We start from the raw sequence: 23,167 nt of genomic DNA on the forward strand, positions 1-23,167 counted from the left end.
TGGTTTTATTGCTTGCCCAGCTCAGCATAAGCAAGCCAAAATCAATTTCAGTCCAGTCCAATTTACTGCAAAACAAAAACAGACTACGCTAAGTGTTAAGTGGCTTTTGGAAAGTGGGTACCAAAAGGCTCTGAGATAGATATCTTCCACTGAGAAGGACTTAACCGTTTCCTTCAATATTAAGAGAAAAGAGGCCATGTTGCTTTTATGGAACAGTTTTGGTGTAGATCCTAAATTGACATAATGAAATTCTGGCAGGAAAGAGTGGCAAACTTCCTCTTATACCTCTACGCCAGTACTGCTAATTTGCCATACAGACTTACCAAAAAACTGCCAAATGACACTGTCACTTCCTGGCTAATACTCCACACTGTCAAGCTCAGCATCCTTCCAGTGAAACATTCTGCTACACCAAATGTGAAGCATGAAAGGGTTGCTGTGTAGCGCTGTTGCTTCCCTCTGCACTCTCCATTTTTGTTGCTGTGTGATGGTGTCTGTGGCAGTATATTTAGGTGTATGGTTTGGGACAGGAAGAGGGGAAGCGCTGAGGTTATTTGATTGCTTCATTATGGTCATATATATGGCCATATATTTATGTATACTTTGTTATGTATGTCATTACATGTACACCAGTGAGTGTTTGTTTGTTTGTGTGCATGTGCTTGTGTGTGTGTGTGACTGAGTAAAGAGGGCTCAGTGTTTGGACCACCCTGTGAGCTGGGCTGAGTGACAGCCTGGGCCTCAAGACTCTTGCACTACACACACACACACACGCACACACACTCAAGCACATACAGTACTCAAACACACACGTCAGCGAGCTCATTTTTCAACATGTTTTCTACTCTATTAATGTCTCATGACCAAATACATATTATGCTCCAAAGCAAACATGCTGTATTAAAATGAAATAAATCACTTTGGGATCAGGAGAGAACACACACTCTCTGGTGCAGCACTGTGCCACCCAGTAGTACCACAGTGAGTATAGCAGTGTACCTGCTGTTTTAACCCTATCCCTCTAGCCGATATTTCTCAACACCTGATTTGAAAAGACAGGTCAAACATCATTAAGGTGCTTTAGAAATAATATTTTCTCTTTCTTGGTGAACTTGAGGAATAAAATAAATGTGGTGATGACATAAAGCTAAATTGAAATGAATTGTTACTTATTTTCAGACTGTTTTGACTGTAATTTCCCATTAGTCACCAGTTGTTTCTGTGTATTACGACGTTTTGCATGTAATGAATAGAGGCATGAGTCCAGTTATCCACCACAATGAGGTACTAGCCTTGCTAACAGTGTATGTTTAAGCCCCTAGTCAGAAATTCAAACCAGGTCAGGCTGCAATGATGTCATTCGAATCAAAGGCTTATTTTTCTTCTTAACATTTCTTATTGGTTTACCCCCCCCACCCCTCCGCCACCCTGCTATCTTATAGAGCACACACACACACACACACACACTCTCTCTCTCCTTGCTATACTCATGAGAACATTGTATAGACATTTATTTGTGGAAGCTAATAGAGGTCCTCTGCAGTAACAAAATTTGTCCTTTGTGATCCACTTGCTTGCTTGGGCTCTCTCTGGGTACTCCGGCTTTCACCTGCACAGCAAAGACAAGCAGGTTAGGTTAATTGGTGACTCTAAATTTTTCGTAAGTGTGAATGTGAGCGTGAATGGTTGTGTCTGTGTGTCAGCCCTGTGATAGTCAGTTGACTTGTCAACTTTGTTTGTTAGATGATAAGTGTAATGATACTGAGTCTCAGTCTCAGTGCTTATAGTTTAATAACATCATTGCTTAGCGGAAGTCATAAAAATAAGACTGCTGAGAGGCAACTAATCTAGCAACAGATAAACCAGCCGTCTCAAATGAGAGGCCAGCACCGGTAAATGAGGAGCTGATGGGAGCTTTCTCTTATTACACTCAAACTCAGACAGTAGATCCTTGCTGTTGGGCTGTCCCTCTGGATCAGCTAACGCATTTAGACAGTGCTGAAAAAAAGCACTCCAGCTCGACTATCGTTGTCATAATTCATACTTCTGGCACCATAAATTGCGCTAGGCTTTTACAAATGATCAATTATACCTGCATGCTGAAGTCTTTCATTTTAAATACCAGTGCTGTAATCACACGCAGTGCTACAGTCTTGTTTCTAGTGTATCTCTGTTGCCAAACAGAGTGTACAGTACATAGACACACACCATTTCATGTGAGTCTTGCTATCATTTGCATCAATGCATGCAACTCAGAGTAATTAGACAGAGATCAGAATACTTATAACAGTATTTTGATAGATGTATGACTCAATCTGTAAAGAGGTTTGCAAAGTGAAGCAGAATGGGCAGCTGTTTGCAGTAGCAGAAAGAGAAGGGAGGAGAGACATTGGCTTGCTGGTTGGCTGGCGGACTGACTGGGAACATCAAAGAGGACGAAGCCAGCGCTGAGCTGAGCTCTCTCCAATGATTAAAAGCAGGGGCCACAGTAACGTCTGGATGGGCCATTTAAAACTAATGAGGGAAAATAAATAGAGCCATGGCCATTGGCATGTGTAGGTGGAGTGAATATATATGTGAATATATGTGTGTGTGTGTGTGTGTGTGTGTGTGTGTGTGTGTGTGTGTGTGTGTGTATCAGTTTGTCTTTGAGCAACAAACAATATGTGGGTGCAAGCTACTGGTAATACTGCGGGAGGTCATACTGACTGCAGACGTCAGTGAACACCAAACCTTCAATTTCTATTGAATTCTCTGCCGTAGAGATTTCATAGCATTCTTAATTATGTGAATTGTGTGACGTACAGTAGACTCCTCACTTGCATCATCTACAGTTTTGCCACAAAAGGTGGACAGGCAAAGTCAGCCTCCTCACGGATGTGTCATTTCCTGTAGATCTTTTCTCAACCCCAGAATTGATTGGTACAGTCATATGCTGACAATTATTGTCGTCATATTGTACATTAAAATTAACTGACCCCACGTTGCTTTGAGTGACTGTTTGTAGTATGGTGTGTGGTACGCTCTGAAGGATGTAGGCAGGAGGCATTTGATTTTATGAATGAGTCATGTTACTCTGGATGCTTTGTCTTTTCCTCATGCTGTTATGACACACACAAACAGGAACAGGCGAACTGAGTGAGGCCAACGACAGCGCTGACATGGGCACATCAATATACAGACAATCTGTGCGCCTCACAACTAAGCCATGTGTTCTGATTCATCAAAGGTGAAGGGTGCGTTTACTGGTGTCTGTAAGTAAATTGTGTACATCATGAGCGACATCAGTACTGGATGCATACAGGCGTGTATGAGTCATCATAATTGCCTTCATTTAGTTTTTACAAATGAATGAATGAATCTTGCGAAGCGAAATTCTTGGAAGTTTGTATTTTTCCTTATTACTTTTCTTCCTTTCTTAAACAATCTACTGATATTTTATTTATCTGCTTCTGTTTCAGTTACTACTATGTTTTTCAACTCTTATAATAATTCATTCTTGCCTTTCGTCTTATTCTCTAATTTGCAGTTCTCTTCTTCTTTGTCCCTTTTTCCCTTGTTGTCATCATCTTTTCCATGTTCAAAGCGCAGCTAAGGCAAAGGCGCAGAGTGCCGAGCTCCTACAACAAGCCATAGTTTTCTTTGTTGATAATCCAAGTGCTTGGCTGGATGATAGTACGAAAAGCCAACCCATCTTAACAGATTCCAGGCCCCTTTCACAATGTGACTTTTTTATTATTACAAGTTGCATTTAGTGTCAGAGTTGAGTTATTTCTCAATCCAGTGCTCTTCCAAGATCTAATGGGCAATTATCTGTGGAGGAGAACTTAATGGGTGTCCCATTTCACAAAGTCCCCAGTTATTTATGTCAATGAGCGCCATTGTGTGGAAACGTGGCAGACCCGTGCTAACCGCTCGACTTGTTTAGATTTTCTCTATGGAATCCCACACCCATTGAAAGCCAGCGCTAACCACAAGACCAGTGTGTGTGTGTATGCATCTTGTCATTGTATGTTTTATACGTTAAGTCCAGCCTAAGATGTACTATTCCACTGTGTGTGTGTAGACCAGTGTAACGTATATAAATGCAGAGACATGATGAAAGTGTATACTGACAGACAAATATGCGCACACACATTGGCCACCCCAGTACACACAAACCCATATAAACAGACATCCCGCCTCCCACATACACCACACACACACTCACCACAGACACTTACACAAGCAGAGCCGTAGACCTACCACCACATACCCAGACACCCCCCTACACACACACACACACACACACACGCACATAGCTAGAGACCCACAGCCACATATGCAGGCATTCCCCCATACATACACACACACACACACACACACACACACACACAGAACCAGAGACCCACCACCAACATCAACACCCACAGGCTCAGGCTTGGTGACATCATGGCTTGGATGACAGCACGTCTTCCAGCCCTATTAGTCTGATTGTAGGTGGCTCCGCCGCAGTGATTTATGGGTAAATATCCATAGTCTCTCTCTGCTGTGTTGATTTATGAGCCGTGTTTTGGTCCCTTTGGTCCCCAGACCGCAAGACTTGGGAGGGGGAATCATGTACAAATAATGACATTGTAAAACTAGAGACAGTGAGACAGAGGGAGAGAAGACCCGCCCTGTCACTCTCTCATCACCCAGCGCTGTTGACATGTTTTGATTGGTCAGTGAAATCAGGAGGTGCAGCACTTGCACGTGTGATGCCAACTAAAACTTTCTCTTTCAGCCATCTTGTAGTTTTCTCCCCCTGCATACACCTGTCCACCTGTGCCCAAATGTGTACCTGTGTAGCTGTCTGTCATCCTGTTAGTCATCCGGTCTTTCTGTCCATTCGTTTTCCTATTGATGTAATGTATCTGTCTTTCAGCTCTCCGTTGTCATCTGTTTTCATTCCCTCTTTTGTCTTTGCCTCAGAAGTGTCTGAGTTTTTAAGAGCCCTATTAATTCTGTTGAACACCACAGTGGAAAATGGATTAGCACACTAGTAGAACACACTATTCCTCCACATCACCCTTGCATTTGTTTTTTTATTTCTACTTTATTTATTGAGTATATTACTTTGTTTGTGTCCCGTTAAAGATGCATAGTAAATTATTTAAACTCTTTATTTGCTTTGTAAATGTTTCATTTTCTTTTTATCTTGCCCTATTTTTCATTCTCTCACCCTTGCTCCTCTTTCTCCCAGATGTGTAGGATGCCCCCAGTTGATTGCAATGGCCTGTTGATGTTGTTGTTTTAACTGGGTTTTGCTTTGTTACCGTGGCATGCAGAGTGTCACTCTCAGTCTAAACATATCTAGCAATCGATTAAGCAGAAAAAATCCACTGACCCAGATGGTGTACCAACTAGCAAGAATGTGCTAAATGTCATAAAATTCACAGTTTGGCTAATTTACCGGCCAATTGCTGCTAGTTGGACACAATGTTGCATCTCGAAGCTGTTCAACTTCTTTCTAGTTTTTCTGTACCTTTGCATATCCCTTTACTTATACTTGGAGACAGATTTGTCCATTTTGAGTTTGCTTTAGTTTTCCATCAACAGCAAACTTTGAGCAAGTCAGTTGAACATTTTGCTATCATAGTGATTTGCTGTATATTTCAGAATATTCACTCTGAACAAGCACAGCTAAAGTCCAATGGTAGTTTAGTGATTATATGTATAATTTCACGTTAATAAGTTGCAATTATTGTATTATTACTGTTGGGAGGCTTGGCAGTGCATAGTCTGTATCCTGAAGCCAGCTGTCACACTCTCTTCCCAAGAGCCTTAATAGGAGGTATACACTGAAAGGCCACCAGGAACCCATTGAGAGCCCTTCAAGGAAGTTGCTAAATATGTGTGTGGATGTGCACATGTATCAGAATGAGTGGTGTGCTAGGGTGTGCTTAAGGATGTACTGGGATGTGTGCATAATCGTATGTGAGTTATAATTAGTAAAGCTTCCAGTGACTGACAGGTGTGAGGACAACCTGCTGTGCCCCCTTAGTGTTGCATGCTGGGTGCTTGCATCTCCTTTAGACTCAGCCCCAGACATTTGCAGGTGGATTTGGTTGTTTTTTTTGTTGCAGAAAGCAAAAGTGGATGGAGGCATAGATAGACAGAAATAGGAATCTGAGGATAAAAAAAGAAAGTATGACAGTGTTTCCTGTGTATCTTTTCATAGCGATGCCAGCGTGTTTGACATTTCGACCAGCTATGAGTAATGTTCCCTATACCTCTCTGTGCTGAGGCTGCACTATACTCACTTTTGGACAATGAGGTGGCAAAGATTTGTGAGTGTCCACAGGCAGACACTGAAAACACTCAGTGAGTCATAATGCACCATGCCAACACCATACAGACACATACTGTCCCTCATACACACACATATAAACACAAAGGCTCACCCACAGCAGTTACCCACAGTCACATTAAAGGTCAACAGCCACTAAGCACAATGTGGATTTCATTACTAAATTGATTTCTATTGACTTTCACCACAACTAAAAGTCTGAGCGGGTGGGCTGTTACTGTTAAAGGAAGCTTGTCACTGGTCATAACCAGTGCTCTCCACATGTGTTATATCTGCATGCTGGTTTTCATTAATTTCTTTTAAAAGTACTATTTGTGTCGAATAGTCCCTTTAAATCTATACTCACCTTGTGGGTCAAGAACTCACAGGCTGCTAGACTACATGTCCAAGACAATGCACCTCGAGTTCAGCGACACAGACGCTTTTTTGCAGCAGTAGTTGTCAAAATATTCCACTGCTGACCTGCAAACCTAATTTCTCTCAGCAAAAAGCGAAGTGAAACTATTACTTCATGAGACTGACTAAACTTTTCGCGTCTATAATTCTTTTATCATCACTTGAAGTGTTGATTCAGCTGTGTTTGATTCACTAGCCTTCGTACAGATTCTGAGTCCCTCTGCACAGCTGGGAGAAGTTGCTACAATTTAGCAATGACACAGTTGCAGCTTTTGTGCTTTACGTATTTCATATCAGCGTACAAGATAGCATGATTAAATGTGACATATGTTATATATTATAGTTATTATTTGTGCTTTACCATAGCACCACAGGCCACTGTGTAAGTCAGTAATTCAATTTGTATAAATTAATTACTGATTTAATAATGACAATGTTACTGTAATGACACGCACTGGATGATGAGACCATGCATCAGTGGAGTTAGTCTTTTTTCCTGTGGGAGAAGACAACAACGTTTCTATCTAATAGAAATTGGTCTACAGATAAATTTGTCTGATTATTGACACATAGACGTGACTGAACTCATCCACTCTTGAGGCATTGCTTTAGTTTTTTAGCAATACTGTGCTGTAGAAATCTTTTCTTTAAGAGAAGCATCACTATATATCAACAAACAATGGCGTATTAGAATCTTGTTCGAATGTCCACTTTTATCATCAACCACAGTATGCTGATGACTCGCTGCTTTTCTTGCCTCATCAAAGAAAATGACACATTGTGCCAGATTTTGTTGTTTTTCACTTGATATAATTGCCATATAAAGCTTTCATCATTCTGACAACTGCTGCAGTGGCGTGGGATGTATGTGAGTGTTGTAGTAAACAGGCACACTTAACAAAATAATGAACACAAAAAAGGGAATTTGAGCTGTTCAGCAGCTTTAGACACCTGTGTACATCAAAGGCAATAAATAACCCCAGAGAGTTGTGGCAAAGTGCTCAAATAGCTAATTAGCTCAGTTAATTGTTTATTTACTGCTGACTCTGGATCTGAGTTGTCTTTCCAAACATAATTGGTTGACAATACTGTAGTCTCACTTTTTCTGCATTTAATGAGCAGAAAGCCAAAACCAACCCAAACAAAAAATATCTAACAAAAAAGAAGTATTTGATGCAGAAGCAGAAAAAGTGACAGAGCTTTGAGTAAATCTTCCGAGTGTGCTGTTGCTCCGGTTTCAGCGCTCCGGGTTACAAGGTGATCCCAGAGTAAAAACCTGGAAGCGCACCTGCTATGTGAGGCTCCCTCCTCTCCATCCACCCATGCCGCTCATCTGCACTGCTACTTACCTTCCTGTAAACCTTTCCCCTCCCCACTGATCATTCTCTTCAGGCTACTGTGTCTATAATGAGCATTTCCTCCAACCTCACCCCCCTCCCCGCCAACTATTCTCTCACTTTCTCCCCCCTCCTCTCCTGTCCTCCCCTTCTCACTGTGTGCAGAATTGGAGAAGCTTATCGCCTAGCAACCACAATTAAAGTACAACAAGTCAGTGGCGGTAGCAGCCACCAGCGGAGCAAGCTTCACAAACCTTCGTGTGACCAACGGCTTTAGACAGAAAGAAAGGAAGATGGTGAGAGATTGATAGGTAGGAAGGGAAACAGAGCTAAAGAGTTGAAGTTGGACAGGTGAACGGCAATTACTGCCACCGCTGGAGCACCACAGTGAGGACTTTGGGCTCTGAAAACAAGAAGACAAGGGGAGTAGGTTAACATTCTCCCACTGGGTTCACTTGGTTGGACGCGACAGGTATGTTTGTGTGCTGTAATGAGTGGATGCAAAGTGAAGGTATTCTGCAGATATGATGGTGTTTTTGCGCGTTTGTGTGTGTGTGTAACTGCTTGTGTGTTTTTGTTTGCTCGTGTGACTCAGTGTTGGAAGAAATCTATGTCAAGCGGATTATGCTTTTGAGGCATTTAGCAAGAATACAGCCTATATTGTCATTGTAATTTCACAGCTGTGAGGGAATGCCAAGTTTCTTTGGTACATGCTGTCAAGATATATGTTCACACACCTGCTTCCATACACACAAATATAGACACTAAGAAAGATGCAAACTTAAGCCTGTGGGTAAAACTGGAATCTTACAAATGACTTGAGGATTGACTAATTGATTCTTTCATGTATAAGAGTCATATAATCATCTCTACACGGTCACTCTTTTTTCATCATTTTTAAAACGTGTTCATTAATTATTTTGCAAATATATCCAACACGTGGTGTGTAAAGCCAGCCAATTGTCTACCATATGTTCTTCACCATCATTAAGATAATTGATTAAGGTGTTAAAAATAGTCAAGTATGATGTCTCCTGTTATCACTGTCTATGGAAACATGCTTTTCTTTGGCTCAGAGAGGTTTATGGACTGTAGTGACACAAGATGCATGAAGACTGAAAACGGTTTATGTGAAAAGCTTAGATTGCCCCCGAACTGTTAGTCCTGAAAATCAATTGTGCTCTTATTTTTGCATGATAGTTAAAATTGTCTTCTGTGGGTGCAGAGATGACAAGTCTCCTGAACACTGTGAGCCAGGTTTGTGAGAGGCGGTTGTACATGCAGGCAGAAAAATCCGTGGATGCCATTCGTTTGATGAATGATCACATCTACAGTAGAAAGGCTGATTGATCGATGACAGTAAAGCTGCTTCTGTACATTCACCTTCTGTTTGACGGACTATAATGTGATTAAGCCACTGTCACTTGGGGAATGCTTGTATATTTGATTGTTTGGTCATTAAGTTTATCTGCTAGTCAAAATTTTCATTTTCAAATAATTCCCATAAGTAATAAGAATATTTTTGTTAATAAAGTGAATTTGAAGTTGTGCATTTTATATTACAAGAAGGATAGATGCATTAAAGGGCACAATATAAACTAGAAATATACAGTTTTCTTAAAAAAAACAATTAGATTTTCAAATAGGAGACTCAAAAATATGTTTTTGGCTCTTATGTTTAATGTATGTAATGATGTGGAGAGCTCAACAAGGAGAAGGTAATCATGACATTGAGTTAATCGTAAACTTTGCAGCCAGTTTGCAGAAAATTCTTTGAATAATGCTAAAATTTATCAGGGATAGGGAAATCACAATGAACTGCAATACTAAAGTTGTTTCTACTTCTGTAATAATGGTAACCTGTAAAGCAGTCAATTTAGACAAAGTTTCTGCCTTTAAGAAATTAATTCTCAGCCCAGTCATTCATGCTCTGATTCCGTAATTCAGCTTGAAAGGTGGCTGCTTCAGCCTCAACAAGCCCATCTTTCAAATGAAGGACACCCACTTGCCCAGAGTGGCACTACCTGAGGGCACTGTGGGGGAGCTGGGAGGTGAAAGGTCAGTCACACTGTATGGTTTATCCTGTGCCCACCAGGAGGATGAAACTCTGCAGACGTATACACACTGAGAAGTCAATCGCTGGTCAAAATGTCACTGCACTGCACACTTAAAAGCACACACACACATACGCACACCCTCAAAGAGGCAGCGTAGAGGAGTCACTTGCCGGTCAAAATGTCATTGCACTGCTCACATGAAGGCACTTACACACACGTGCACAGCACACACACTCCAAACAACGGTGGCTTCTGATGTTCAGTTTGAGATTCAAAGGGGGGGAATGCCTTTTCCTCACATGCACTCGCGGTACTGCACCACTCAAGCCCAAAAGTAATGTAAAAATAACACTGACACTGGGTCAAAACACACCATTGGTACTGGTTAAAATCAACCCAGTATTGGAGCTACATTGACCCCCCACAAGGTATTGTTGATGGAGTGTGGCAGGAGGTGGGAATGGTTCATATAAGGAGCCTTAATCAGCCTCTTTGCCAAAGATGAAAATGCAAAAGGCCTGTCATGTGTGTCTGCACCTTTGTCTGTAGGTGTGTCTTTGTGTCAGTGTGAGTGCTTGCAAAAATAATAATAAGTTGGCTCTGCTGGAGGGATGTATTCAAATGCCCCCTGTTGAGCAGAGTTGGCAGTAAGCCTTTCATTTGCACGTTCAGTTTTCTTTACTCAGTTGAATTCATCATCAGAGAAATGGCTTTTAAACATGGACATGCGCTTGCAGACAGACACCACATTTTGATAAATGCATGTAAATAAAGTAGATCCACTGGTTGTGTGTTTGTAATTTAAGTGTGGGAGCTAATTATTTTTCAGTGAAGACAAGGTCATTACCCATGTAATTGGCTTTCACAGGGTGGCATTGATCATTTGCTTGGTGTTGCCTAGAAGGTAAATGTCCTGATTAGTGGGAAGTACATCGACCACAGGTCACCTCAACTGTAATAAATCAAACTCAATTAAGAGAGATGGCAGGATATCTCTGTCTGTCTGTGTAACTGGTTTGTTTTTTTGGTTAATTAACTTGCTCATGCTTTGATCGAGAGCAGTACTAAGCTATTTTATAGGTAACTGGATGAAGTTACTGCAGGACAGTTGAGCATACATTAATGGAACAAAATACAAGGGTAATTTCTCTACATGTACATGTATATCAAATATGGCCTCTGACCCACCTCATAGTTTTACGGCATTTAAGGGAGTGCCCTCTCTAAGTGAGTGCTTAAGGATAGAGAACCACAATATGCCTGTCTTAGATGGTGAATGTGATGTCTGATTTTCTTATTCTTATTCTTATTTCCAGAGTCTGGGCTCGGCTGACCGAAAGGAGAATCAGCATAAGAAGTAAGTCCCATTCGTTTGCATGTACATCCTCCCATCCATCCTTGTATTCCTCTCCTTTGTCTATATTTAATTTCCCCCCTTCATTTTCAAATAATGTAAACAGTTCATCTTGTTTGTCATTATGTCTGTGTAACAACATATCATGGTTTTCCTAATCCTAATCTGAGTCATGTAAGACGCACATGTTGCCATGAAAATAGAACACATTCATTAGCTTACTGACCTCATTAGTATAGCTGATTATGTCTAATGTGTCATTGTGGTTTTAAGAAGAATATTAGGCAGCTCTTTTTTTTCAAGGTAACCCAGTTCCTAAGGAACCTGATCTGCTTTGTGTGTGTGTGTGTGTGTGTGTGTGTGTGTGTGTGTGTGTGTGTGTGTTGAAAAGTCTAAGCCTGACCCATAATCCATGCCGTAACAGTAATACTTCTCAGTCATTCCAGTTTTTTTCCAGTACGACACTGTTTGGATCGATCAGATTAGAAATGCGCTTTCATTTTTCATACTAGATTTTATACTTGCGGTCAATCATCGCAAAAATGGGTGAACTGAAGAGAAACCGAGTTCCTCTGGGAGAGGAAATCGAGAGGAGCTGTGTTGTGTTTTTCAGTAACTGAGAGTCCTCTGCCAAGCGATATCTTGACATCATGACATCCTCTGTGGGCTGGTGATTCATATGTAGGACCTTTTAGCTGTGAGACGACACTGTTAACCACTGAATCTGCATCTTAACTGGTGTTAAAATAAACAACCAGATGAAGATTGCTGAATCAACACAACAGCAGCTATTTGCTGTCAGCGCAAACTTAACACTGACTCTATAACAATAAACAAACCACGGCTGTGAATATATTTTGTCAGTCGCTCATGTAACTATTGGCATTGCTATTTAAACCATTTGTGTTTTGTCACTAATATTTCCTACTCTGCTGTTTTAGGGCGGACAATAGGACAATAACCAAGCAAATGTAATGGGAAATATGCCTTTTTGCATATGTGAGAAAATATAGATGCTAACATTTGAGGTGCACTGCAAATCACTGTCAATTGACAGTTGGCACAAAGTGAGGCGGGAACTTAAATCAAACTAAATTAGCTGTATATTTTAGTTGCCCAGCAACCAAAGCCAGGTTCACTCACACTTATCTCCACAACACATCCCTCTCCTGTCTGTTTCGTCCTACCAGCAGTGCAGCCAGCATGATCTGTGCACCTACAGAATAATGATAATTGTGAATATGTGAATGGATACTTGAGGTCGTAGAGGTAGAAGACGTTTCAGGATGGACCAATTAGCCAATTAACCCTTTAGATTTCATGCTAGCTGTCTTCATTTGACAGTTTTTAGTTAAAGCTTCAGTGAGTGTACCCTTTTTTTCCTAGAGTGCCTTCAGGCTGCGTCAGATCTCCAGGTATTCTTGAAACTTGTTGTAACCATGTGTTTTCTTGAGTAAAATTCCGCAGTTGGCCGTACATTTGAACTGTCTATGTTCACATGGTTTCATAGCAACAGGCCTTTGCCATCCAAACATGGAGGATATATCAGAATCAGAATCAGAATTCCTTTAATAATCCCCAGGGGGAAATTGCTTTTTGTTACACACAGCTCCAAAAGAATAAGAATAAACTTCAAACACAAAAGTAAATCAGGTGAGTCCAGAGTCCAGGGTCCTCTCCTCTCTGGTGAAACAGTTCACGTACTGGGTGAAGTTGGGCAGTGAAGACCACTACTGAAGACACCCGAGATAGCAGTGAATGCACTCAGGTGTAGAGTCTGTACCCAGGCTATGGCAGAGTGGATGACGTCAGTTTGGAAGCCACCAGTGGAAACATTGTCGTCGGGAATGTCATGATGCAGCCATGTCTCCAAAAAGCACACCAGACTACACTCCCGGTGCTCCATCTGACTCCTGGCTAACGCTGTTAGCTCCTCCATCTTGTTTACCAGCGATCTCACGTTGCCCATAGTAACGATGGGGAGACAGGGTTTATATTTCTTTTCCTCCATACGCCTCTGTTGTCTCCTTCTGGTTTCTCTCCTCCACTGGTTCTTCTTTCCTCAGCAACCTCAGTGTGTTTTCCTCCACAATTCTTCTGGAATTTGTGAAGATCTCGTGGTCAAGATGCCAGCAGGTTTCAGAGCGATCAGCTGATCACTCGTGTATGTTTACTGCACCCGGCAGAGTTAAAGTAGTACTTTCACAGCAAAACAATGACAAGAGCTCTCTCCACCAGCATGTATTGGAGAGGGAACATATTACCAGCAAAAAAAGTAAAACATATAATTAGAATGATAGTTAAAAGTAAGAAAAAATAAGAAAACGAGCAGGAGCAATCGTAACAGGCAGCATATACTTCCACACATGCGCACTGGAACCTGGAATATACAGTATGTGTGTGAAATGTGTGTGTGTGTTGTGTCCTAAAGACATACAGCTGATACAGATCTTTAACAAAAATAACCTGAAAAGGAAACTTAATCAGGCTGAATCAAAGAACAGTTGAATAAAAATGTTTCTCATTGATGGAAGTCACAGTGGTTGGCCATTGTCTCTCTGTATGCTGCGTATTTTGTAGGCTGAACACTTTCTGGTCCATAAGTCACTGATAGCGGGACGTGTGCTCCAGCACAGATGTAATGTATGTACTTTTTTTGTCATATCCGACGCGTCAAATGCGCCAGGTGTGCTGGCACAGTGAGCATTCAGTGTGCCAGAGGACATCTGTTGCCAGGAGACAAGCAGTGGTATTCAAGAAGCAGTAGAGTCATTGTGGAATAGGAGTCTTCCTCAGACAAAGAGGGGAAAAGAAGAGTATTTGGTATACTCTGCCGCACATTTATTTACTCAAGCACAGCGTAGATTGACATGCACAGAAGCAAAAACGGCAAACAGTACGCACAAACATACACATACATGTTTTTCATCTCAAAATTATCATTATTCTGAGGAGCAAGTGACAGTGTACAGGCATTTCTTCCATAACACAAAGCTGTACATGTGAATTTGTGTGTGTGTGTCTGTGTTTGTTGTTTGCCTTTGTAGTATGAGTCTCTGCTCTTCTATCTCTATTATCTCTTCCTTCACCATATAAACAATCATGTCCTATTCTCAAATTCTGCTTTCTGGTCTGTTTTCCATTGGGTCGTTATGAAGGTACTTCCCATCACTATTATGCCAATGACAATAGGCCTCTAAGTGTCAACAAAATGATTTTAATACAATTGCTTAAAATTTGCTTCACTCACTGTGTTACTTTGGATCAGCATGTCAAGGATATGAGTTGTTCTACTTTTTGCTGAACTCGTGCTTATTGTTCCTCCAGATGGAGATGATCATTCATGGCTTTCTTTTGTCCCACTTGGACCACTACGACTTTCTTTTTATGTGCCTCAGCAGGTAATAGCTGGATCCTTGACAAGTGGTTCAGACTGCCTCTGTAAGGCTTATTACCAGGTGTACTAAAAGTCCTCATATTGCACCTATTTCAACATTTTTCCTTATACCCACCAAACTCAGAGGATTTTGATTGTGTTTTTGAAGTTGTGACTTCTCTCTCTCTTTAGACTTTAGAACTGTAAGGATATAGACACCTTTAAAAAAGTAGCTCAAACCCCATCTAAATTTGCCTTTGCTCATGAAAGCTCATAGTCTATATGAGAAAACTTTGCTTTCTTAACCTAACCTTCCTTTTCCTTCATATGCTTGGTGCAGACAGCACAGGAAGGAAGGAATAATGGAAGGATGGGGTACTGGGGGTGTCTTGGAAGCCAGGGAATACTTTGCCTTTTTCATGGAGCAAGGGATTTAGGTACGGATGTCAGGGAAGAGAGAACTTGATTAGACTAATTTATTCACAGGAGCAGGCCATGTAATTGTTCTCATATGTGGGTGACGTAGGTATGTGTGTGTGTGTGTGTGTGTGTGTGTGTGTGTATCTGTACATGTGTGTATGCAAGATGGAATAACTTTAGGTGAGTCAGAAGGGATATTTGTTCTCCAGTTTTGCTTAGATGATAAAACCATATTCTTGTTTAATCTAATTTGTCAATTCCATAGAAACTTTGGGGATCCTCTCCTGCCAAACCACAGACTGTAGGCACATGAAAATTGTTGTATACACCTTAATATCAATAGTGTTGAAGGATGTAAAGGGGTTTCCTTAAGTGGACTTGCAGAGACAGTTCAAATGAATGGATAATAACTTTACCAGCACTTAAGGGAAAAATTTGCACACGTGTTGATAACAAATGTTATTCATCAATCAATGAATAAGGTTAATGTCAGTTTTCTAATATTGATATTTATGCAGGAAAAGATGTCTTTGCAAAGAGATGCATTTTCAAAAATCGACATTAACAGTTCTGAAAACATTGTTGCTGTTAAGTGGAGGATTGTTTGTCTTTGACCTAAAACAGATTTCTTTCATAAAACATTGCGTGATCACCCTGATGTCTCCTGACCTCTCTCTCTGTTCCTGAGACACTCTCAGTTCCTCTCGCTCGTTTCACTCTAAGAACCCGCTGTTGTTTTACTGCCACCATCCCCACAGTTTAAGGACTTTTCCTCCCAGCAGAAGCTGCTTGTTGCCGTGGTTACAGGTGACACAGGAGCCAAAACCCCTGCAGCATTTAAAGCACGGTGTTCATGGGTTTTATGTGAATTTAAGTCAGCATACAGTACACAAAGTCCTGAATGTGGCTGAGCAAATACACTGTCTTCTACAGTACGTCTCAGATCAGAGGACTCATTGGCCAACGAGCTACATCTTATCTACCAAACACAAGCAAAGACGTGCACAGTAACATGGATTAAATGTCCTTTGCAAACTAATGCAAAACAATAAGTAACAGTCATAGCCCGTGAAGAAATTGTAGTTTCACTGATTCTCAATATGTGATTCAGTGATTGTCCTTGCTCTCGTGTCTTTCTGTCTCTGCTTTCAGTTGGAAATAAGCAGAGAGAAGAGAAGAGAAAGTGACAAACAGAGAGAAGACCCACCGCATTACTCTATCTCATCCCCCTAGGGGACAATCCAAGGCAAATTCTAGCAGAAAGATAATAAGGACTGAGGGTTCCCGCTGTCTGACCGAAGTGAAACACATTCCTTCATTTTTCCAGCCTTTTTTTCTTTTCTCCTCATTTTTTTCCAGGGTTTTGAAATCCCAGTGTAAATACATATTGAGGAGTATTTACAATAGTGGTAATGGTGGTAGCAGAGGCCGCTAAGTCAGCGGGCCGGAGGAGACTGCCGCTGGCTGACTACCTTGAGTGTGTATTTGTACAGTTGATCTAGTGTGTATGTGTGGACACATGTTCTCTACAGCAAAGTGTATTTGTACCCATACCGTTGATCCAGTGTGTGTATCACAAATATGAAGTGTGTATACTTGTGGGAATGTTAGCAGCATTTATTCCTCCATCTGTGTGTGTATGCGTGTGTGTGTGTGTGTGTGTGCGTGTGTGTGTGCGTGTGCATGTGTTCATTTGATGTGGCTTGGCTGCAATGATGTTGGGTTGTTTGAGAACTTCCCAAGAGCAAGCTGCCAGGCCAAAGAACTGAGCAAGCAGAGACAGCAATTGTTATGGTAAGGCATCCTGGCCATAGTTGTGTGTGTGTGTGTTTGTGTGTATGTGCATGCATGTGTATGTGTGTGCCTGTGTGTGTGTGCATGTGAGAGAGAGAGAGCGAGAGAGAGAGAGAGAGAGAGGGAGAGAGAGAGGGAAAGAGAAATGCAAAGGCAGAAAGAGAGCTTAATTTGGAGTACTAGAACAGCAGCAGTGCATAGCCTTTTCCATTCTGGCTTCAAATACAAAAGCATGCACACACAATCACGCACACATCTAACAACATAACATACAAACACTCCGCTAAGGGAATTCTCAGAGAAAATTTCTGTCTATTATTCTATTATGTTGCACAACAAGTTGAATCCTTCACCAAACCTCTCGCTCCAGTCTGAAACCACATATCAAAATTTGATCAGCCTTCCCAAAACATCTCAACACTTTGGACTCTGATAGTTTGCTGGCTTACAATGTACAAATATGATTTCAGGATTAAACTGCTTTTCATACAAACAAGCCAACTCAGCAATTCAACCGCATTCACCATTTTAAGGTCACTCACAGACACTTTGAATTCAAGTCTGCTGTTTTCTCTAACCGGGCGACTCCATTGCATTGTCTTTCACTTCAGGAACCATAATGATGGCCAGATGAAGATTCTGCATTTCTTACATTTCTAAATTCCCATTACAGGAGCGTCCTCCTTTTAAGAAATAGCCCCTGAAGTTGTAAGACTCCAGGCGCGTGGGATGAGCCACTTCCTCCGGCCACAAATGAGACAATCTAACAGAGGATTCACCATTGCGTCATCTTACCTTCCTGCCTTTAGCTTCAGAAAGGCCGTAATGAATGCAGTGTTCAGGTTTCCCTCATGTCAAGTCAGAAATTTCTTTCAAGCAGTGGACAGCAGGTCCAGAGAAGCCAGGCTTGGTAATGCACATTGACTCATTCAGATCGACTGCCAATGCAGATTAAACACATGTCACTTTGTCTGTCTGAAAGGGGTTATTTGTTTGTGTGTATCTGGATGTGAATGTGAATCGGTGTGTGTTTCCCCGCTCCTATTCGCACTACTAACTTTCTCCGGTAATTGCTTAAGCTTAACTCTCTCCCAGAGCTAAACTTAGTTCTAGTAACTTAAACTGTGAAACCTGAGCTTTGGCTGTAAATTAGCCCTTAAAATTGTAAGTGGAAAAAATGGAATTTGGGGGTATTTTGCTTAACTTTCTGTCCTCAAGATAGGGCTTTGGTTCTCACAAGTATAGAAATGTAAGAAACACGCACACGTCTCTCTCCCTCCTCGAGGTTCCCTTCTCCTTTCCAGCATAAATAATCCCCTCCGTCTGCTGGCTCAACCCTGATTGGAATCTCGACGCCGTGCTCAATTGTGGGTTGATGGGGGAAAGTGGGGTGCCCTATGTCTGTGTGTTTAAAGCTGTTTCAAGGCCATAAACATAATACCAGAGGGGTGTCCACCTCCATCAGGCCAGGCCTCTAAAAACCAGTGTAGAACTGTGGCTGGCACACAGATCCACATAAGTTATTCAGACTCATTCTCTTAAATGATAGGATATTTACTGCAAATTGCACAGAGATGTGCTCAGACTGGAATTTATGTATACTCTCATATTCACTCCTTCTGCCTTTTATTCACTATTTAGCCAGTCAGCTACTGTGCCATGAACTCTCATAGGCCAGCAGCAGTGCTGCAGTACTGAGTGTACCAATACAGGGGTTAGGGTTAGGTTTTATCAGCTTTTCTGTGTCCTAGACGAGACCAGGTGGAGTTTTCTATGGAGATTTCTGTGAGTTTTCTCTGAGATACCAGTGGGTTACAATAGCATGTGATGTTAAGTGTTGTGGTGTGGCAACTGGTGACTGTAAGTGATGACTTTCAGGTTCAATCCGATAAGTCCAGCTCTTCAGACACTCGAACATTACTATTATTTCACTGTTTGTCTTTCCTGGACTGTGCCCTACTAATAAATCACAGAACCAATGTCTCTGCTCACTTTGGATTCAGGAAGTAACTGACAGGATAATGCATTTTCCTGCATACTGTAGGTGTGTAGTGTGCTCCTGCATGTCTGCTGGAACGATAATGTACATGCTGCTGTATGTTCAATTGGTTGTTAACACATCTCCCCAGTGTGATAGCTATTAAATTACCCCAGATCAGTTTTCTCCAAATCACATTCACATTATTATCCCACCTAACCGAAAGCAAGTGGAAAGAGAAAACTGTCTGTGGTATAGCTTCCTTCGCCCCTCCCCTCTTAGTGGTATGGTACTGCAGCAACAGTCTCTAATAGTTTGCTGGCTTCTATGCGCTTGTTGGCTCAATTCAAGATTAATTTGACTGCAGATCCATCATCGTTATATCTCACTGTGTTGAGTCAGCCTTATGCCACACATCAAACGCAGAGGGGGACACGGAGGGAATGGTATCAAACCCAACAGCACAGGGAGCCAACCAAAGTATTAAAAAAAAGGCTTTAGATTCTTCCCTCATTTTTGTCTCCCTGACAAATTCTGTACTGTATGTGCCGATTCCGTGGAAAACAGGAGTGAGAGAGAGCAAAGTAATAAAAGGGAGAAATTTGAAGAAAAAAAAAAAGAAGATGAAACGATGAGCGTGACTCTGAAACGTGCAAATGAAGAGATGCCGAGATGGAAATATCTCTGTTTACCATAGTGGGTGGATGGGCAGCATATGAGAAGATGCTGCGTAGGGTGATAACAGAGTCCTCTCCTTTGGCGCGTAGCGTTATGATTAGATCATTAGCACTTGGAGCTGAGGCAGTTATTGTGGTTTATTTGTCAAGGCAATGATCTGACTGTTCCCCTCTCCTATGGACCCACGTGGGTGCTAGAAGAATTATTCTTTGCATCAACATAGTTAATCTGTGTTGACTTGTTTTTAGCCACGCATTGTATTATGTTGATGCTTTAATTCAGACAATTTTATAGTAATAAGAAGAAAGTCAAATTCATTAGACTCCTGAGTGCATCAGGTTTGCTTTGATATTGCTTCTCACTTATCGACCCCCGCTGGTACTAAGGATTAAATGTTACACTTTGAGCAATTCAGATAATGTTATGGTATCACAACTAAAGGAAAAGCTTGTTAGCTTGAAGAAATATCAGTATTTTTTATTGGTGAGACTTCAGTCCAAGTGAAATAAAAGCAGTCTCCACCATGTACAGAGACGTACACACAGACATGGGTTTGGATGGAGATGTTGAGTGGAAAACAAGGCTTTCTTTGAGCAGATTTTAATTAGCAATGTTCATAGCTTGGCTGCTTTCTTTTATGATTGGACCACTGAAAGCCTTTTTGTTTGCCTAATGAAACACATTGAGGGGTATGTTCCTGAATTAAACTGTGTTTGTTTTTGTGTATGTGTCTGTGCGCACGCTAGCAAGCATGTGTGCTTGCATCCATTTCATTTGCATGTATCTGTTATATGGGTGGGTGCCCACATTCTGTTTGGCATATTAGAGTTTCATTGGCTGGGATAAGAAGCCATAGCAGGAGACAGAGATGAAAGAAATCCTAGCACTTTGTTTTCCTTCCTTTCCAAAATAGTTGTTTTAGGTAGGAAGCCATTGCCCATAATTGCTGAAACAGGGTCAGGTATTTGTCTGTTCTGCTTATGATTTACTATAGTGTCTCTGCCTTAGTAATCTGAAATAAGATCTGTGGTTAAGGGCAGCCCAACCTCAGACAGACCACATAGATTGTGTAATGCATAGCATTCTGCTGGTTTCAGTGGGATCCCTTTATAAACACGTCTCACACAAAACCCTGTGTATGATCTGTGAAGCTATACAGAGCGTGCTTGTCGTATTATTTCCCTTTAATCAAACATGTAAATATATATAATGTGTGGTATCACAGAGGAGGGCAGGAATGCAAAACATAGTATTAGGTTTATAGTACCAAATCACAAGGATTTTCAATAGTTTAGAATTCAAATTATGGTAAGATAAACAATGCAAATAATATGATCCTAAAATAATATTCGTATTACTCATTTTACAAAGAAATTACTTAAACAACTTTGGAAGTACTTTAACAGAATAATAAATTGAATAATTAACACTTTGGGGAATGGGGCTAATTTATAAACAGTGCTTTAGTGGCAGTAGTTCTAAAAATGATGAATATTGTATACAGTGTAGATAAGCTTCTCCCTGTAGCTCACTGTTGTCTTTGAGCTGTAGTGGTTTTGCTAGAATTCCATGCGGTCTTAACTCGGCTCTCAAATAGCAGTGGGTTACTGAGGCTATGAGCGGGGTCAAAGTGCACAGTTGATAGCTTTGTGTACTGTGAGCAAGAACAATCAGTTCTTTAGCAGAGTTTGTTCTGCACATGAATACCTCTGAACAGTTAATTGCTGCCATGGCAACAGAACAGAGAGGGAAAGTGACATTAGGCGAGTTGTTTGCAAGAAAGCGATCCTTCGCAGCGACAGTGTGAAAGGGTGTGTAAGGCCTTGACGTGTGTATGTGAACATAGGTCAACATTTTCTCCGTATCACCACACAAGCCATTTAGTGCTGACAAAAGCACTAGTGTGCTGCAGGATTGGGGAAAGTTACTAATGCTGGCAAGATCATAATCTAAGTCACATTGCAGTGAGGCAGTGGTGGGCTTTCACATTGGAGGATATATTAGAAACATTTAACGTATGTTGTAGTCACTGGGGCTGTACTAGGACGAGGGATTTTATGATGCAAATTATAAAATATGAAAAAGGTGGAGATTGGATTTTTAAGTCTAATTAACCAGTGTGAAAACATAGTGTTCACTTTTGTTTATTCAGGTGGTTAAAAATAGTTGTTTTTACTTGAAGGGCATACTTCAAGAGTCTGCTGCCAGGTTTGTTGTTAGTTGTGGCTGTACTGGGCACAGCTGTGTTATGAGCTACATGCTAATATCTCCATGCTTACATGCTGACAAAGCCAATAAACTGATTATTATGTATTTACCATGTGTACCATCTTAGTTTAGTGTTTTAGCACTCTAACATTTGGTAATGACACTAAACTTAAAGAACCATAGAGGCAAGAATGCTATTGGTTTTTCAAGTATTTGGTCATAAACAACATACTGGAAAAAGTCATGTACACCTGATAATGGTGCTACATGAAAAGTTATTATCCATTCTGAAGGGGACTTGAAAATTCACTCAAAACCGCATATGTCAACTCACTATGTCGAATCACTAAATTAGAACACAACGTCTGGGAACCACAAAAGTCATTAGGGTTCATTCTCAGGGCACTATTAATATCTGTGCTAAATTTCATGTATAGCTGTAATAGCTGTCAAGGCATTAAAAAACAAAAATGTCCAACCGCATGGTGGCGCTTGAGGAAAAGTCACAGGATTACCATTGATCACCTCAGGGCCACTAAATTTCATGGCAATCCATCAAATCGTGATTTGACCACTGATTTGACTACCAAGAGGCCGACTCGCCGTCTTATTGGTAAATAAAAGGCACAAAATAAAAAAAGGAAACATTCTAGTTTAAGAGAAAAGAGATGGAACAGAAAGCAGCCCATGCAGAGCTGCTGTCCATTGAGTACACACGCTGTGCAGCTTTACACAGCGAGTGATCTGCATTGGTTCTGCATGCGGTCTGAAATGATTTAATAGCCTTTGTCTGTGTTCATTGAGAGCAGGGTGAAGCAGCTGAGGTGTGAGATGGGGAAAAACAAGGGACTGACACATACAGGTGTCCCCGCGCTGGCCTTCCAGGTCTAAATGATTTTTCTTCAAAGATTTTGTCTGGCAGGTGCCTAATTACTAGCTGGTTCCTATGTATGCACTTTCCTGGTGGTATAGGATAAAAGCCTCAGTCGTTGTGTGTGTATGGAATCACATGGCTTCAAGATCAGATCTGTTTTTAGTGTTTTGACTTGATGCATCCTCCGGCAGCCACAGTTCTAATGAAAAGCAAATCAATCAAATGACAAAACGGTAATCGACACCAGGAAAATGAAAGAAAATATGTAATTCTGATGAGAGGATAAGCGGCCGGGATATCCTGAGTGGGCCTCCAAGGGGATTGCATCATCACAGTGTGCCTGCTGTGATGATGTTATCAGGGA

At 41.2% G+C, this 23,167-nt stretch overlaps 1 protein-coding gene across 1 annotated transcript in view; it reads left to right on the top strand.

Annotated features, from left to right (window-relative positions):
* The window catches only part of ankfn1b (ankyrin repeat and fibronectin type III domain containing 1b), a 109,739-nt gene that overhangs the window by 44,257 nt on the left and 42,315 nt on the right, over positions 1-23,167 (top strand). The window contains exon 4 of the mRNA XM_070852412.1: positions 11,438-11,478. Within this exon, the coding sequence (XP_070708513.1) occupies positions 11,438-11,478 (41 nt within the window). The remainder of the gene's footprint in view (positions 1-11,437; positions 11,479-23,167) is intronic.

This window comes from Pempheris klunzingeri, chromosome 20 (assembly GCF_042242105.1).
Source record: "Pempheris klunzingeri isolate RE-2024b chromosome 20, fPemKlu1.hap1, whole genome shotgun sequence".
In the NCBI taxonomy this organism is placed as follows: domain Eukaryota; kingdom Metazoa; phylum Chordata; class Actinopteri; order Acropomatiformes; family Pempheridae; genus Pempheris; species Pempheris klunzingeri.